The following is an 18576-nucleotide window of genomic DNA, read 5'->3' on the forward strand; positions in this document are numbered from 1 at the left end:
ACCTCTTTTTAAATTCACTTACGACAAAATATTATTTATAATTTTAAAAACCCTAATTTTCTTCGTTTCACACGGCCAGATGTCTCGATCGTATTTGTTTAATGACGTGTTGCTATGGGTGCATGACCGTTTCGAACCCTTTTACTTACTTTCATATTAGATAGATTTTTACTATTATTGTTGTATCAATACGAGAGTATATGACCCGTCACCAAAATCATGTTTACACCCATCAGGGTTACAATGCCTCAAAATGTACTATAAAAGATGTGACTAATTATCATTTCTAAAGTATATTAACTCAAATGTGACTTAATGCTCAAGCATACGTCCATTCTTATATGCGAAGTCCGAATTTCATACAACCAACTTATTCGCTGAGTTATAACAAGTATTGCACAATCGTTAATCCACTGCAGTGCCATTGTGACATTATTCACCCCAAATGTTATTTTTATTATTTTTTAAATCAAATAAATTATGTTTTTGGGTAGATTTTTTTTTTAAATAAAAAAAAAATATAAAAATCTGAAAACGAATAAATACTAATTGGTTGGATATTCTTATTTGTTATTTTTGATTTTGTTTTTGAAGTTTTTAAGGCCAAAGATTTGTATTTTTGAGAGCCAAAATAAAATATCGCAAAGCTGTCTTCAAAAGTGGCGGGAACCCTACTCCTCTTCCGCGTCTGCCATTCCACTTCCATTTTCTGAGTTCACTCTCTTCCAGAAAAACCAGAGCCATGAACAAGGGCAGCGCTCGGAAAAGTCGACCACCGCCTCAGAACCCTTCGCCGGCTCCACCGGCCAAGCATCAGGCACTGTCTCAAGAAGAAGATTTTGTCGATGAAGATGTTTTCCTCGACGAGAATCTTCTCGACGAGGATGCTCTCATCCTCCGCGACATTGAGGAGCGTCAGGCCCTCGCTTCCCGTCTCTCTAAATGGACTCGTCCACCTCTTTCCCAGGAGTACGTCTCTCAGTCGAAGAGCATTAGTGAGTTGAAAGTTACTGCTATGCTTTGCTCGGGTTACTACATTTTTTTTAATCATTTAGAAATTTGATGCGTGTTTGTGTGTTTTGTTTACTTTTTTCACGGTTGGTGTTACAGTGTTTCAGCAATTGGAGATTGATTATGTGATTGGGGAAAGTCACAGAGAATTGTTGCCGAATTTGTCTGGCCCTGCCGCTATTCTAAGAATTTTCGGGGTTACGAGGGAAGGTTTGCATCCGTTTACGAATTATAAAATTCTCCATTATTCTAATGAGCGATATGTCCCGAAGATAATGGTAACCATTTGTTAGATGTCCTAAGTTCAGCTTGTGTGACTACTGGCATTATCACCCCTCGCGTTAAGCCATTTGCATACATTTTTCTTGCTTTGTGCTCTTGCGAAAACCGACTCTGTGGTGAGATCCTTCAGTGGATAAAGTTCAACGGAGCTTTCCCGTAGAACACATTATTTTTTGCTTCGCAGCAAGAAAAAGAAAAAAAAAAACATTTGATAACGAAGAGGACAATGAAAGGGGATTCAAAGTTGGAGGATCCCGTTTGTGTGATTTGAAGTCTACAATCCATCAACCAGTTGTCAATCCATCAACCAGTTGGTTAAGGTGTCAGTCTAGTGGTAGTATGGTTTCCAGTAGGAGTTTTTTTCCCGTAACATTGTCTTGGCACGACATCATTGACAGAATTTCCAAACAATACAAGGATTTCTACCACTGTCATTGGTTTTTGATGTACCAGGTTTATTAGTGGAAGTCTGCTAGTAGATCTTTGTGGTGAATTCCTTGCTCCATGTCTGCACTGGTTTTTTTTTACCCCATTTGGATTTCCATATTTGTTATAGCGTATGCTATTAGCTTTGAATATCAAACATACTGATGGGCCATAATGGCATTCAAGGTAGGATTCACTCTTAAGTTTTTCAAAGAATATTTAGATCACGCCATCTCTAGGCATGGGAGAGTAATTTCCTTGAGGTTAGGCCACACTCCATTTTGTGTGTGTATGACCGAAGGTTAAATTGTCCAATTGAGGATCAGCAAGGGCTGGATCATCAATAGCGAAGAGCTACAAAGAAAGAATAAAACACTCAATTTTCCATGGAGAAAAATTCTGGTATAAATTATAATAACAGAATAAATATTCAGATTTATAAGGAAATACTATATATTCTAATAACTTAGGCTATAGCCACTGTTTGACTGAATGGAGGAGAGATTCTCTGATTCTCTATGTTAGAAGTCTTGTGTGAGATTTATTGTTGCCATTTTTTCTTGTTTCTGTAAAGTACGCTTTTACTCATTTGATACACCATTCTGTTGGATATATACTAGGACATAGTGTTTGCTGCCATGTTCATGGATTTGAACCATACTTCTATATCAGTTGCCCTCCAGGAATGGGTCCTGATGATATCTCTCTTTTTCACCAAACACTTGAGGTAATGCATTATATCAATTCACCTGTTGATACTAGTGCAATTTGAAGTTCTACAAATATGCCGTTGTTGAATTGGTGATGGTGTTTCAGGCTAGAATGAAGGAGATGAATAGGAACAGTAAGGCACCTAGTTTCGTGCGCCGTATTGAATTGGTGCAAAAGCGAAGTATTATGTACTACCAGCAGCAAACTTCTCAATCCTTTCTTAAAATTGTTGTTGCACTTCCAACAATGGTCGCCAGCTGCCGTGGTAATTATTTATCTTTTTGAAGTAATTTCTCAATGGGGAGGTACAAGTCTTATATGGTCTTTCATTATTTATCTTTCACTCTTTTTGTATGCATCGTTTAATAAGTTATATTTTCCACACCATTTGTATGTCTCTTTGTTCTTTTAGAAATGATTATCCGTAGAGTAACACAAATGCTTTTTATTTTTTTTAACTTCTTTGTAATGTTTCATTTTATCAATGAAAACTTATGTTTCTTTTTCTTTTTAAACATTGTCCCCATGAGAAGTCTGATGTCATGCTTTATCTCATTTGTATTGTTGTTAACATTCTTTTTCCAGGTATTCTTGACAGGGGCATACAAATCGATGGCTTTGGTATGAAGAGCTTCATGACATATGAAAGCAATGTGCTATTTGCCCTCCGTTTTATGATTGATTGTAATGTTGTGGGTGGAAACTGGATTGAGGTTCCTGTGGGAAAATATAAGAAAACTGTTAGAAATTTATCATATTGCCAATTGGAGTTTGATTGCCTGTATCCTCTTGATCTACAGATGTCTGTCTTTATATGTGTATTTTTTTAAATTTTTATTCAAGTTCTACTTTTAGACGATCTTTTTATTCTGGATACTTTCCTTAACACTCTTCATAGATATTCAGACTTGATCAGCCATGCCCCCGAAGGGGAATTTTCTAAAATGGCTCCATTTCGGATATTGAGTTTTGATATTGAGTGTGCAGGGCGTAAAGGCCATTTTCCTGAGCCTACCAAGGATCCTGTAATTCAGGTTTAACTTTTTATTTCATCTAATTGTGTGTGCTAAAATCAATTTCTTGGCTTTTCAGTTATGAACTTTGTATACTTTTTCTTGGTTTAGGTTTTGACCATTTCTGAACGACTTTCTTTCTAAGAAAAAGAAGTTTGTTTACTCTTTCTGAACGAGTCTACCTATATCTAGGTGGCAAACCTAGTTACTTTGCAGGGAGAGGACCAACCATTTATTCGCAATGTCATGACCCTTAACTCTTGCTCTCCTATTGCGGGTGTTGATGTCTTATCATTTGATACAGAACGTGAAGTTTTGCTGGCTTGGAGGGTATTATTATATGACATCCTTTCATAATTAGTTGTTCAAATGATTGTTATCCTTTCTGTAAAATCTTAGGTGAATCCTGCATACATGAAATAACTACCAATGATATTTCCTAGAGTCTAAAGAACTCTTTTAAAATTCATGGTAACTTCTAGACTTGTGCACAATATTTGATGCGTTATTCTTGCTACTGTTTTCAGTATATACGTCATTTCATTTGTTAAATTAAAGTAGTTTCTTATAAGAGGAAGATTGGCTCTTTAATCAATATATCAATGAGTAGTCAAGAGTCCGTAATCTAATGTGATGTAGGACATCTAGGCTACTATTCTAGGCATTTATTATACTTTCCTTAGTTTCATGAAATTTTTGTTTAAGTTATCTTTTATCTTATGGTAAACATTTCTACTGTTTAGTTATTTTTATGTTGTTCAGCCAGTTACCCTGGCTTCTAAGTTCTGTTCCATCCCTCTTACTTGTATAAATAAGGAGTTGCAGTCTTTGTTCATTACTTTTTGACTACAATGAACAAAATTCCCCGCACTTGTTTACATCATAATGTCAAAAGATAAGTTATTAGCTCAGGATCATATTAACCATTTGCTTGGTTATGGATTGAATAAACAAAGAATGTGTGACCATGTGCTCAAGTAACAATTAGCAGACGTGAGAATGCACATATATCTTCACGTCTCTTTATAATTTATAAACTGCAGTCTGACAGCCTTTCTTACTTGAAATGATCGTGGATCAAGGGAAGGGGATATGAAAGTGGATTTTATGTTTATTATTTCATTCTTTGATGTATTATACCCTAGTGACAGATGGACTTTTGATGTGTGTAGATTGTGAATGACGAGAACAATTTTAACTCCGACGAGAATATTTGGTTGCAGGATCTAATTCGTGAAGTAGACCCTGATATAATAATTGGATATAACATCTGCAAATTTGATTTGCCATATCTAATAGAGGTACTTGTACCAATGCATTTGGTTTATGAAATTTGGAGTTATTTGCAATATTTCTTTTTCTTGTGAAGAGCTCTTCATGACTGAGAAGTATTTATTTGTTGTAGTTGGCATTGGTTACTAGTTCACAGATGTCTTCTATGTTGTTTTTCTGCTCAATCTATTGAAAATTTGAAAATGCTAAGACGTCTCATAGAATTTTTCCTGAATCCATTGTCAATATTTTGTGAGGTCTGAAAATGTCGATGCTATCACTTCAAAGCTAAATGTTGATTCTATCTATTATTTCTATTATTAAACTCGTACTAATGCACTATCCTGCTTCTCTGAATGTAGAGAGCTGAGGCACTGAAAATAGCAGAATTTCCAATATTGGGTCGGATCAGGAATAGCAAAGTTCGTGTTAAAGATACAACTTTTTCTTCAAGGTATACTAGAATTTAGGTTGTCTATGACTTTGATTGTGTTATACTTTTACGCTTCATAAATAAAAATTTCAATTGAATTATCCTTTTCTAAATTCAATTTTTTTCTGAAAAATATATTACTATGAATATGTTATCCATTAAAAATAATCATTTGTCTGCTGTCAAGTAGACGGGTTTGTGTAAGCATTCTGGTTTTGATGGACATATGGCTAATACGAACAGGCACCCAAAGTTTCTTTGGGAATGAAAGCCTTAATTCTTGCCCGAAGGAATCTTTATGTTTTTACTTTCTAAGAAGAGTGAAGCAGTTGATGTGATTCATCCCTAAAACTGTCAAAGAACTCCTATCGTCCAATTAGATTCCCTTGTTAGAAGGGGTGAAGATGGGGCCAGGGTTCCTTGTGGAGAATTTTGTAGTGAATGAATTTCCCATTGTTTGTTTATTTATGTTTGGCACGATGTGATTCAAGAAAGAATGGTGAGCCAAAAAATTTATTAGGGGAAATTAGTGGAATACATTTTAAACTGATTTTATTTTGGTCCTACCCACCATTATTTTACGTAGATGACCTATTCCTTGTGTTATCCTTCATTTATTAGTCCAATGAGCACTCTGCATCGATATTGCAGAAAGTTAAGTTGTTAACGACTATTACTTATCAATATCAAAATTGAGCATTTAGGGACATAATTGAAAATTTTAATGTTTTGGGATTAAATAGATACAACTTTTGAATTCAATGCCTTAATTTTTAATTTAACCACTTCCGGTCGCAACATCTTTTATTTACTAGTAAGACATTGTTTTTAATTTTATTTCATTTTACTTAGGTGAACATTCAATGCTATTCAAGTTATATATGTGGTGTTTTATGTTGATAAATTATACACATGTGGGCGAAATACTCCATAATTCCATCCAAAATGTCTATACCAATTTTCAATTTCATCCCAATATTTCAAAACTTTCATTATTTTAGCTAGTAATGTGTATTAGAAAAAAACTAATAATGGTGAACGTTCATCAAAGTGAATGGCAAGTTCTTGTAACATTCTTCTTCTTACTTTGACATGTTTCAAGTATTATACTGTTTGGTTACAATTAATGATTCAATTAAAAACCATCATGGGTTGGCCTAATAGTCAAGATGGATCATGTAAATAATGAAGGGCTTATAGAGAATAGGTTCAAGCCATGTTGGCACCTACCTAAGGTCTAATATCTTACGAGTTACCTATGCATCCAAATGTAATAGGGTAGACAGTTGGCCTTGAGAATAGTTGAGATGATCACAAGCTGGGCGGACACGCACAAATATAAAAAAAATTAATGATTGAGTTACATTATTTTATAAAATATGAAGCTTTACAGTTATGCTAATAAAGGCAGTAGATAGAGAAGATACATGAATGGCTCTAATGGTTTCACTCTTACATTTATGTATTTTCATGTTTTATGTCATTTTTTTTCTTGGTTACAAATGAATTTAATTGTTGATTGTTTCCTCAGACAGCTTGGAACAAGGGAGAGTAAAGAAATAACGGTGGAAGGAAGAGTCCAATTTGATTTACTTCAGGTTTATCTTTATACACATTAAATAATTAGCACCGATGATGCATGTAAGAGCTTTAAATTTGATTTCATTTTGTAACATAATAGGTTTTTAAATGAACTATGATTAAATACTAATAAGTTGTCTGTATAAAACCAAATATATTTGAAATGTATAACTAGTATTATTTTGATGTATTAGTTTAGTGTAGTTATTTTTTTTTTCTAACAATTAATATGTTCTGAACGAATTGAAACCTATCAAATATATTATTCCAATTTTGATGCCTTTTTTTATTATGTTAATGTATGTGTATGTTAATCTATTGCCTTAATGTAAAAATAAAATTTCATATAAGATAACTAACAACTATTGACTATAACGTTGACACTTTTTAAATGTAGCAACCAAAAGCAAATGTTAAAAATGTAATCAAATTACTTTTAGTCTTGCCAGTTTTAAGAATAAACTGGCTAAATTGGTTGTAGGTACTTGCACTCTTAATCCCTTAAGGGGAGATCAACAGTTCCCGTACAAGAATGAAAAATCTTTGAGGATTAAATATTGAGTTACGCCGTATTTTCAATTTTTTTATAGAATTTTCGTGTTGAATATATCTTTTACTTGACCACTAAAAGCTTTTTTTTTAACCTTTAGTAAAAGAAAACAATTGAATTCCATGAATGTGTTACATGTATTGTAAGTAATATGTGATTTTTTGAAGGGATGTGTTATCTTATTGAAGAGTGGGAATTGGTCACAAAATGATTTCAACTTTCTTCCTTTTAATAGTTTAAAGTTAAAGATGTTTTTTAATTCATCAAAGCTTAATTTAACTTAATTTTTCATTTTCTTATTTTGCAGGCAATGCAACGAGATTATAAATTAAGTTCGTACTCGTTGAATTCTGTTTCTTCACATTTCCTTTCTGAACAGGTGATATTCAAGAGTCCTCCCTTAGACCTTCTGATGTGAATCTTTATTATAATTTGTTTCTCTAGGCAATTAATATTTATGTGTTCAGCCACTGGTGTGATTGTTAATTGGATTTGGAACATTGTATTTTGTTGTTTACACTAATAAAGAGTACTATTTTATTTAAAGAGGGCCTCATATTATTTATTTAGTTTACCAAGAGCCTAGGAGTTATAAATTATATTTTACAATTTAATTTGTTAGAAACAGTGAATTATCAAGCTTCCATCTATTCATGGTTGTTATGATGATTCTTTTTTACTTCTGCAGAAAGAGGATGTCCACCATTCAATAATATCAGATCTTCAAAATGGTAATGCAGAAACACGTAGACGGCTGGCTGTTTATTGTTTAAAGGTGCCTTCCTCGACTCATTTGCATTTCAGATATTACCATCTCATTCAATACTACATTTACTTATCAATGTTTTTTCGAGGCCATCCATTATATAATTGAAATTAGTCCTGCAAAATAGTGGTGACATTTGTAAGCACGAAGAAGGAAAGTTTCTTTTAGTCTACCTTATTTAGTGTACATGGAAGCTGTTTACTTTCATCCTGGTTAGAATGATAAGGTAGAGTTTTATCAGAAAAAGAAGGTACGTTAGGAGGGAAATTTTGAAGAATGATGAGTTAGGAGGAAAATTTTTGAAGAATGATTCTTTCAGTGACCAACCCCAAGAATTAGTCTATGGTTCTGTCATTGAAAACTTCTAGTCTTTTGCATGCATTTATGTTTTTGAGATCCTGGTCGGTTGTGATCTGGTGGAAACCTTGATTTGGTAGGCCTAAGCCTTTCATGAAAATATATAATTGTTTTGTAGACGATAAATGCAGTCTTCCGTCAGCCTTTTCTTTTTCTGCCCTTTTGCTTATTTCTGCTTTCTTTTCCTCTCTTTTTTTAGTGAAAAAATTGTGTCCGTAGATTTTCATATGCTTGGTGTTGGAATCCCATGGAGAAATTTGGAAATGATCTAATATTATTACAACCACCAAGTGCAATTATTTTTGTTTAAACTTGCATTTTCTTAGCTTTGGAACTCCACTGAGGTTGTTGTTTCCAATCTTTTCTTTATATTCTTGAGTAATATAAAACTTTCTTAAAATTCTTTTGGTTTCATATTTTTGGGGTGCGGGGATTCAGGATGCATATCTTCCACAACGGCTTTTAGATAAACTGATGTTCATTTACAATTATGTGGAGATGGCTCGAGTAACTGGTGTTCCTATTTCGTTTCTTCTTTCAAGAGGGCAAAGCATCAAGGTAATCCTTCTGTCTTTTAATTTTTTAGGCACTCCCTTTGACCTAGCAGAATTATTATCAACCTTAAGAAGTTGTTTCCAGGTGCTCTCTCAACTCCTTAGGAAGGCAAAACAAAAGAACCTCGTTATTCCGAATGCTAAACAGGCAGGATCTGATCAAGGAACCTACGAGGGTGCTACTGTATGTTCTTCGACATCCTGTATCTTTTTCCTTGACTCAACAATTTATTTTAATCTTATTGATGTTTTTAAGTAGTAAATGATAGAGGTTCCATAGGTGCATCATGCCACAAATGTTTAGCGTAGTTACTTTAATGTAGGATGATGTCTAAGCTCAGAATCTTTGTATTCTTTGTCGGTCCTAACCTGAGTCTCAAAAACATGCCTCAGAATTGATATGTTTGTTTACTTTTTATCACTGGTGTGGTGGCTTGAATCTCTTAAAACTCTTCTATCCGTTGAAACCAAACTCCTGAATTTTATTTATGGCATCGTAGTATATTTAAGTGTTTAAGTAAAGGAAAAATGTTATGGATGCACATATCATCCCTTGAGTTATAATATGTTATTTGAACTAAAATATAATGAAGTTGGTGACATTGTAACGAAAGCACTTCCTCGGATGATTCAAAAGAACATGATTCTATTTCCAAATTGGTGCCCATTAGGCAAGAAAGACAATGAATCATAAAAACCACCTATTTATGAAGTGCACATATACTTATAATTTATTGACAAAACGTCTCAATATCTTTAGATGACATCTCACTTTTCCTAAGGAGGTAAAGGATTTATTGGACATTGCCTTAATGTACCACCTCTTTAAGAATTCAAATACCCTGCAATGGATAAACCTCATTATGACCTTCTTTTGGAATCTATAGAAAGAAAGAAATTAAAGAGTATTCACAAAGATGACACAAACTTATACTAAACTTTTCTTGCATGTGAAAATCCTCAGACTTGAGCAAACTTAATTTGGTCGATTAGTTCACTTCAATTCTACGTTGCTTTGAATGTATCAGCTGAAGTAGGTAACATATCTGAATAATCTCCTCGGTTTTTAACATGCAGGTTTTGGAAGCAAGGGCTGGGTTCTATGAGAAGCCCATTGCTACGCTGGATTTTGCATCTCTGTATCCATCCATCATGATGGCATATAATTTATGTTATTGCACTCTGGTGACGCCCCTAACATATTTTTTGGCTTATAGAATGTTCTGTTCATTTCATGCTGGGAAATTATTCTTAATAAATTTGGGGGAAGCCTTCAACTTTAAACATTCTTTTGAAGGTGACTCCAGAAGATGTTCGCAAGCTAAATCTGCCCCCTGAACATTTCAATAAAACCCCATCTGGTGAGATATTTGTCAAGCCAAATCTACAGAAGGTCAGCGGGTTAATAATTTCCATTCTTATGGAAGATATCTGGTTCTTTAGTTTATGCCTTCTCAACAAAGTTAACCACCTGATTAAAACTTACAACTTCTGCGGTAAATATTGTTTTTCAAACTAATGTACCAAATAACTTTGATATAATTCAGGGGATACTTCCTGAAATATTAGAGGAATTATTGACTGCTCGGAAAAGAGCGAAAGCAGATTTGAAGGTAATTGCATTGCTCTTTCGGTAGTTGCCTTGTTGCGTTACACAATCAGTATGCTGTTCCAATTTCATGTTTTGTCAGTCAAATTTACTTCGTTTTGTCAATAATATTTACTTCCATGTTGCCTTTGTGTAGGAGGCAAAAGATCCTTTTGAGAAGGCTGTGTTGGATGGTCGACAGCTAGCTCTGAAGGTACATTACATTTTTTTTATGTACCCCATCCAGTTAGTTTTTTGGACTTAACATGTTTCCTTCTATCTTTTCAGATAAGTGCAAATTCTGTGTATGGGTTTACAGGAGCTACTGTTGGTCAGTTACCGTGTCTAGAGATATCATCAAGTGTTACAAGCTATGGTATACTAAAAAATACTACCAGTTCTTATTATCCTTGATTAAATTCTTTATGCTCGAGCTATATGATTAATGAATGGCTACTTTAAAGGCCGACAAATGATTGAGCACACAAAGAAACTTGTGGAAGATAAATTTACAACTCTTGGGGGCTACGAGCACAATGCTGAGGTAAGTTAAAATTTTGTTGATGGTATTTTATGAAATAAAATATAATTGACTTAGCTCCAGTTTCCACGTTTATTTATGCTCAGTTTTACAGAGGAACTCGGTATTGCCTTTTATTAATTCAACGATCATTTGCATTGTGTCTTTAAATGGACTGTATTTGAGGGAATCTATCTAATTATAGTTCTAGTTGCACATCAATGAACGAAGAGGCACATAAAATAATACAAACTGAAATATGATAAGGGGTAAAATTTCCATTTTGATTTAGAAGATTACAGGATTATCAGTACAAACTATTTGACAATGAATTTGAATACTATAATAGATCAGACAGTTCTAGCCAATCCCAAAGAATCAGGACTACGTTTAGCTCCTCTTTGCCCTGTTTTAGCTTTGTACTTGAGGCAATTGTATTCTTTCCGTAGACAACTTCTTTTAAGTATTTGATAGTTTCTGTAGCATTGAAATACGATGCCTGTAGAATTGTCTATATATTTTCAATTAACAACGAGTTCCCTTACTAATTGTTGAATCACTGGTCTAAAAAACGTGTCGATATGTCTAAACTGTTGAGACAGATTTGAATTGTTAAAAATCATTGATTTTATGTTCCAACTTCTAAAAGAATAATAATTAGATTCTTGTGTTGCATCAATCTATATCTCATTGATGACCTTACAGAAGTCAGCGTTTTATGGTTTTAGGTAATCTATGGTGATACAGATTCAGTAATGGTACAATTTGGTGTGCCCAGTGTAGAAGCAGCGATGATCTTGGGAAGGGAAGCAGCTGATTATATCAGTGGTACTTTCATAAAAGTAAGAGTTGCTTGTGGTGTTGTTATGCCTTTTTGTGTTTTTTTTTTCTCGTTTTTATTGGTATACTGCTAAGTGCTTTGCAAGAAGTTTTCCATTTGCTTCTGTATTTTTATTATGAGTATAGTATATGAATAAATTAACTGTATAGTTTTTCTTTGAAATCCAAAGTAAATAGTTTATTATCAGATTTGTAACTTTTTCTTATAAATTTCCCTGTGCAGTCTTAGCTGATGTTTTCATCTTCATTCTATTTTTTTTAATTGTGTGTTCGTTCATGGTTTGTAGCCCATCAAGTTAGAGTTTGAGAAAGTTTATTACCCATATCTGTTGATTAGTAAGAAGAGATACGCTGGTTTATTTTGGACTAATCCAAACAAGTTTGACAAGATGGATACCAAAGGTAATGATGGAGAAGCTAAAGAATTTGTCTTTGCCCACGTTTAAATTATTTCCCTCCATTTCAAATATTCTATTTGACAACTGCAGGCATTGAGACAGTTCGAAGAGATAATTGCTTATTGGTGAAAAACCTTGTAAATGAGTGCTTGCACAGAATTCTTATTGATAGAGATGTCCCTGGGGCAGTTCAATATGTGAAGAACACGATTTCTGATCTACTTATGAATCGTGTGGATTTATCTCTCTTGGTTATCACTAAGGTTGGAGATATATGTCAAATATTTTTAGTTCACTTTCATTAAGTGTCAAGGAACCCTTGTCATAAGTTTGCTTTTAGGACATTAACTTGGAGGCTTCATAGTGCATCAAATTATTTGATCCACAGGGACTGACAAAAACTGGAGATGATTATGAAGTGAAGGCAGCTCATGTCGAACTTGCTGAGCGCATGCGTAAGGTTGTGGTGTTTCATTATAGTTTTTTTCCTTGTTTGACTCTCTTTATTTGGTGTCAAATTCCTACACGTCTATTTTGTTGACATATGAACATGTCGTGTTCAATAGATGCAATAGGTTTTCTTACTGTGGCACGTCTGGCTTAAGACTAATAGTAGTCCAGTGGACCTAAGAACCCTCATAGATATGCAAACCTCTAGATCTCCAGTGGACCTAAGAACCCTCATAGATATGCAAACCTCTAGATCACCAATGCTGAAACTCCCAAATCAAAATGGTTTCATCCCAAATACTTGTAACTCTTGTGAATTTGATCTAACAACCTTAATAAGACCTTTAGATCTAAACATCCAAGACCTCCAAAATGATAAGGAATTACCCAAGGAAAAGTAAAACCTGGATTAATTTATTGATAAAATATCTCAAAGTAAGAAAACTTGTTTGAGATTCGAATCACTCCACAAGCATGATAGATCATGTCAAACTTGAATGATTCTATGCCTGCAACCTAAACTATATAGAATTGAAAAGAAACTTACCATTTAGCTAATGGAAGGCACAAATGTTTTTCTATTGCATGTTCCAAGTCTAGCTTACGAAGACAACATACATGACTTTATATAGCCTCAAAAGAAAACCCTTCACCTTCCACAATGAATTTCAAGAGTTATAACTTTTGTACCTTGTAACCATATTAGTCGCTTTGTAAATATAACCTTAAAGTAATACAAAATCTTAAAACTCAAAATTCATTAATGAAATAATCTTAAAACTCAAAATTCATTAATGAAATATCATAACTCTAGATTACCATCCACCCAAAATGTGTAACCATCCAAGAAACTTGATTCTTTTTTAATGTGACATTGTAACTTGAGTTTATCTTGTGGTAATTTGAAAAATATTTTTCTCACATCATTCTTGAAGTTTATATATTGTAGGATTGAAATGTCTTGATTCATACCACATTGCAAGAAATTCTCAGCCACAATTCCCTCTCATTTATATCATGCGCATACATATGCATAAACTTATCTTTAGTGACATGTCACTTGCCCTAGAATTTTTAAGAATTTATACCTCTTGCCACTTCCAATCCTAGAGTTTAGGAATAGGAAAATCTTGTACCATGAATATGGTATCAAGAAATTGAATAGCTTGGATGCATCCATCTTGACTGAGCTCAAGCTTCAAGGACTAGATAACCACTAATTTTCCCAACTTTCTCATCACTGCATTCCCTATTTTTAGTTAACCTGTGGTTGCTTAGAAATTCTAACAATTCCACACTCTACAAATTTTAATTATGGGGATGCCCAAGTAATAATTTTAATTATGGGACTAGAGTAAGCTATTGTTTTGATTCTATATATTAACAAGAAACATACTAATGGAACAAAAAAGTTCAGATGAAACAACCACACAAAAAAGTCCCGAAAGAAAAACGTGACCAAATAGTCACTAAAGCTAATGCCCTATCCCACCAAAGGCATTATCTGAGGGACAAACAATTGGAAAGAGCCATGAAGGTTCCAACAAGAGAGACTGCAAGAATCACCTTCAAAGCTGCTAAACACCACAAATAAATATTGAAAATGAAATCCTTAATAATAACTAGAAATTCCCTCCGAAGAAGGAAAAAAAATTGAGCTTGGATTTTTATAGAAACCATTGGAGATGCTTTTCATAATCTGAAATGAGGCTGCTAACACTATCCCTATTTTATTTTGGTATCCATAAATAGCATGCTTATTCTAATAGATTCAAAATCAGTGCTCCTCAGCGCAGTATTTTCACACATCCATGTGTTTTCTGACCCCTTTCCTAAAAGAATTTTGGAAATATACTATTAAGTCGCACAAGAAGTATTTGTAAAACGAAAGAAAATTTTCTTCTTTCTACATGTCGTATCTTGCATTTTGTGATACATATTCTTATTTCATGACTCCATTGCATGAATGCTTGCAGTAAGAAAAATGGTTTTTGATTCTCGTAGCCTAATCCAGTTCGTTGCTGTGTCTAGTTTTAAAACAAGATTATCTAACTTATTTCTATCCTTAATAGCGAGATGCTGCCACTGCTCCAAATGTTGGCGATCGAGTACCTTATGTGATCATTAAAGCTGCAAAAGGTGCCAAGGTAATCCATTTGATATCTCATCCCTTCCAATGCTCAATGTGTATGAAGATTAATATTGGATGACAATCAGGCATATGAGAAATCAGAGGATCCCATTTACGTTCTAGAGAATAGCATACCAATAGACCCACAGTACTATCTCGAGAATCAGATGAGCAAGGTTTGATTTCTTTATTCTTTTTTGTTCTGTTTTTTACTTCATTTACGTAGCCGTTGAAGGATTATGTCTAAGTTGCAGCCTCTTCTACGAATTTTTGAGCCCATCTTGAAAAATGCTAGCAAGGAACTTCTACATGGAAGTCACACGAGATCAATTTTTATTTCTACTCCTTCAAACAGTGGCATAATGAAATTTGCCAAGAAACAGCTTACCTGCATTGGCTGTAAGGCTCTACTAAGGTAATTTTAACAGTTTCATTATCCATTTTGGTTTTGTCTAGTTTGAGGGCAATATTTTCTTCTAATGTTCGATGTAGGAAGTTCAATAACCTTGCTATAGTGAAATTGAGAGGAACTGATTTTTGTTTCCATTTTGCGCCACAGTTTTGGAAAAGAAAAAATAGTTTAAGACTAGCGCTAGTTTGTTGTGTCATTTTAACAAGGAACACAACTATTATCTTTTGAATATTTTTCAAAAGATATACTTGAAAGTCCGTAGAGCAATATGTATTGAATAAATTTTATACTATACTTGACTACTCCAGCAAGGCAGACCATACTCTCTGCGCACACTGCAAAGGAAGAGAAGCTGAACTGTACTGCAAAGCGGTAGAAAATGGTAATCTTCTTTGTAAGAATTTGTTCCAATATCTAGCTAATTGAAATCTAACCTATATAAAATTTTTGGTCGATAACCGTTGCAGTGTCTGATTTGGAGATGGTTTTTGGAAGGCTTTGGACGCAGTGCCAAGAATGCCAAGGGTCCCTTCACCAAGATGTTCTCTGTACGAGGTATTGTTGTATTACCTTCTTGACGTAATTCTTATGATCATTACTTTTTCCTAGTATTATTAGCATTCATGCAGATTTTCTATTTTTGATTCAAATGTTGTTCTTGTGCCTTTGATTCATAGTTTCACAAATGCTATATTTTGGTTTACAGTCGAGACTGTCCAATATTTTATCGAAGAAAGAAGGCACAAAAAGACATGGCTGAAGCTAAACAGCTTTTGGAACGTTGGAATTTCTAATACCGTTGAAAGGTTTTGTTTTGCTGTTTTTTCCACCATCAAATCAAGTTCATGATTTTGATATTGACTGGAAATTTGATCTTGTTGCTAGAAGCCTCCTTCCTCCTGTAAATTATAGTTATTATAATTACTATGCATTTCAAGGCAATATATGGTTTTACATCATTTGTACATTAACTCCCGGTTCTCTTCACTATTGTTATATTGTCGATTATCTTTCTTTAGAGCTCATGGTTTTTTTGCACCATAGTGGCCATCCTCTGGTCTTAGCTTCTAGCATTTGTGGGAATAGTGAATCCACGTCGACATGGGTCCATAGAGTCGAGTGGAACCAGATGTTGGAAGAGTGGGCATCAGGCTATGCTATGAATCTTGGGGGTCATTGATTCCATCATGAAATCATCCAAAGAAAAAGAAAAAAGGAAATGTTTCAACTTACATAATACTACACACAAGTTAGATGTTAGTGGCAAAAAAGTAGTGACAGTCTGTGTCTTGAGAAGAAGTCCAACCTAGAGGATAGTGAAAGCTTCCTCAAGTCAGTTGAAGAATCTTAAATTTAACATGATTGGGCTAAGATGACATCCCTTCAAAGTGGTTGCTTGTCCTGTGTTAGGAATCGTGATGTCATTCAACTTTGACCTGTTCATAGGAAAGATGGACACATACAATAGTACCCAAGGAAGAACACAGTTTAGCTATAAAGTTTGAGTGGAACATACCTACCTTTTGGATGGTAAAGTAGTGGATAGTGACAGATTGGATCCTTGGCAGCAAAATGTGGATGATGAAGGTCAATACATGAACAGAAACTAGAAAAAAAAAAAAAAAAAGAATTAGATTTTGCACTAATTGATTTATTGGCTTTCATCTTCGCACTATGTTTCAGTGCAGAATTGGGAAACAAAATGTCAATGGAAGTCTTTGTTCAATCCGTAGGGTCAAAAACAGAGGTGGAGATTGGTCCTTCATTCTACATCAAAACAGACACATACTCCAATCCATCAGGTATTACTGTTCCAACTTTTCAGGCATGGTCCTCTGATTTCTTGTTCTTTGTTTTTGTTAGAATGGATCATGAATGTGTTTCATTTACTGTTTTTATTTGTTTTTTTATTTTTTAATTTTTTGGAATTTCTTCAGGTTGATAGAAAACATTACACACCCATATTTGTTTATGGTTTTATTAAAATTTCTTTTCCTGTAACAATAATGACACTTTCGAGTATTGTTTTGGCCATGGCTAAAAGTCATTTGTTGCACCCTAAATTCCTGATTTCAAAGGTTTATTGACCATTTACATGAATTGTCACATTTTTTTCATACAGCTTTGTTTGATTATCCTTTTTAATTTTTTTTTAAATATTAAGTTCATGAAAATGAAAAAAAGGATATTTTAAAATTCTAGTATATTCTTTAGTTACTACTTTTAATTAATAATTAAAATGTAAAAGGGTATTTCCATATTGTATTATTTTATTACGAGTATGTTCACGTGTCCTTAAGTTCAATTAATATGCAAAATTGACAATTGAATATACACTATTTACAACTTATAAATTTGAACAAAAATGCATTGTTTTAAAGGGTAACCTTAAAAAGCAACCATTTAAATTATTAGGGTTCAGGTCTCAATAATTGAAATGCTAAATTGCACAACGCCGCCATCTTGGAGGCTGTAGCTTAGAGGTCAACTGCCTCATCACGTGACCCTTTTTGTTTCTTTGTTTTCTTTATTTTGCTTTTTATTCAATCTTTGAAATTTTAAATTTTCATGCCACTCCCCTCCCCCCCCCCCCCCCCCCCCCCCCCCCCCCCCCCCCCCCCCCCCCCCCCCCCCCCCCCCCCCCCCCCCCCCCCCCCCCCCCCCCCCCCCCCCCCCCCCGCCACACTATTCTTTTTACACCTTTCATATGACCCATTAATGACCATACTTTTAGGGTGATATTATACAAATTAATATGTTTTGTGACCCATAAATGATGTCCATTGGAAGAATCTTTTGGCTATTCTAATATCAATAGGTTGAATCTTTTGACTCTTTCAATATCAATAGGTTGATTGTTTAGCTCCTGTATCTTTCAAAAGGAAAAAAAAAATCTCTAAAGAGTTGTTTCCTAGATTCAAAAGAGCAAAGTAAAGACAGAAGAAAAAAAATTCTATTTTCTCTCTTATTTACTACGGCTATGAAAAATAAAATTATCATTATATTTATTCCCTTTTTCTACTTCTTCCAGGGTAGGATAACTCCAAGGGGTGGGTCCTCCCTTCACCCCATGGTGATGGTCTAATTCTTGAGTAAAAAAAAGTTACATGAACAAAGCAGACACCATATTCAAACGATAATGATTATGTGATAGTTAAGAAATACATATAAAAATTGATAGTTATTATTGATACCAATTATTTGCGCATTTCCTTTTTGTGATTCAATCCTAAAAACTCTAAAATTAAATGTATTTGACTTCTTGTAATCCTAAATTGAAT

At 34.1% G+C, this 18576-nt stretch overlaps 1 protein-coding gene across 1 annotated transcript; it reads left to right on the plus strand.

Moving 5' to 3' along the window:
- Window positions 1-630: 630 nt before the first annotated feature.
- LOC111497123 (DNA polymerase delta catalytic subunit) lies at window positions 631-16266 on the plus strand. The gene is made up of 30 exons (XM_023147788.1): window positions 631-995; window positions 1111-1221; window positions 2340-2446; window positions 2536-2695; window positions 3016-3211; window positions 3329-3464; window positions 3636-3773; window positions 4667-4744; window positions 5078-5169; window positions 6680-6746; window positions 7587-7658; window positions 7968-8054; window positions 8841-8960; window positions 9042-9140; window positions 10034-10141; window positions 10254-10349; window positions 10504-10569; window positions 10702-10758; window positions 10833-10920; window positions 11009-11088; window positions 11793-11906; window positions 12192-12306; window positions 12393-12565; window positions 12691-12762; window positions 14825-14899; window positions 14970-15059; window positions 15138-15298; window positions 15604-15677; window positions 15763-15850; window positions 16002-16266. Exons 1-30 carry the CDS (start codon window positions 743-745, stop codon window positions 16087-16089), a joined length of 3261 nt encoding a protein of 1086 aa, XP_023003556.1. The 5' UTR covers window positions 631-742; the 3' UTR covers window positions 16090-16266.
- The last annotated feature ends 2310 nt before the right edge of the window (window positions 16267-18576 follow it).

The sequence above is a fragment of the Cucurbita maxima genome, unplaced genomic scaffold (assembly GCF_002738345.1).
Source record: "Cucurbita maxima cultivar Rimu unplaced genomic scaffold, Cmax_1.0 Cma_Scf00023, whole genome shotgun sequence".
Classification (NCBI taxonomy): domain Eukaryota; kingdom Viridiplantae; phylum Streptophyta; class Magnoliopsida; order Cucurbitales; family Cucurbitaceae; genus Cucurbita; species Cucurbita maxima.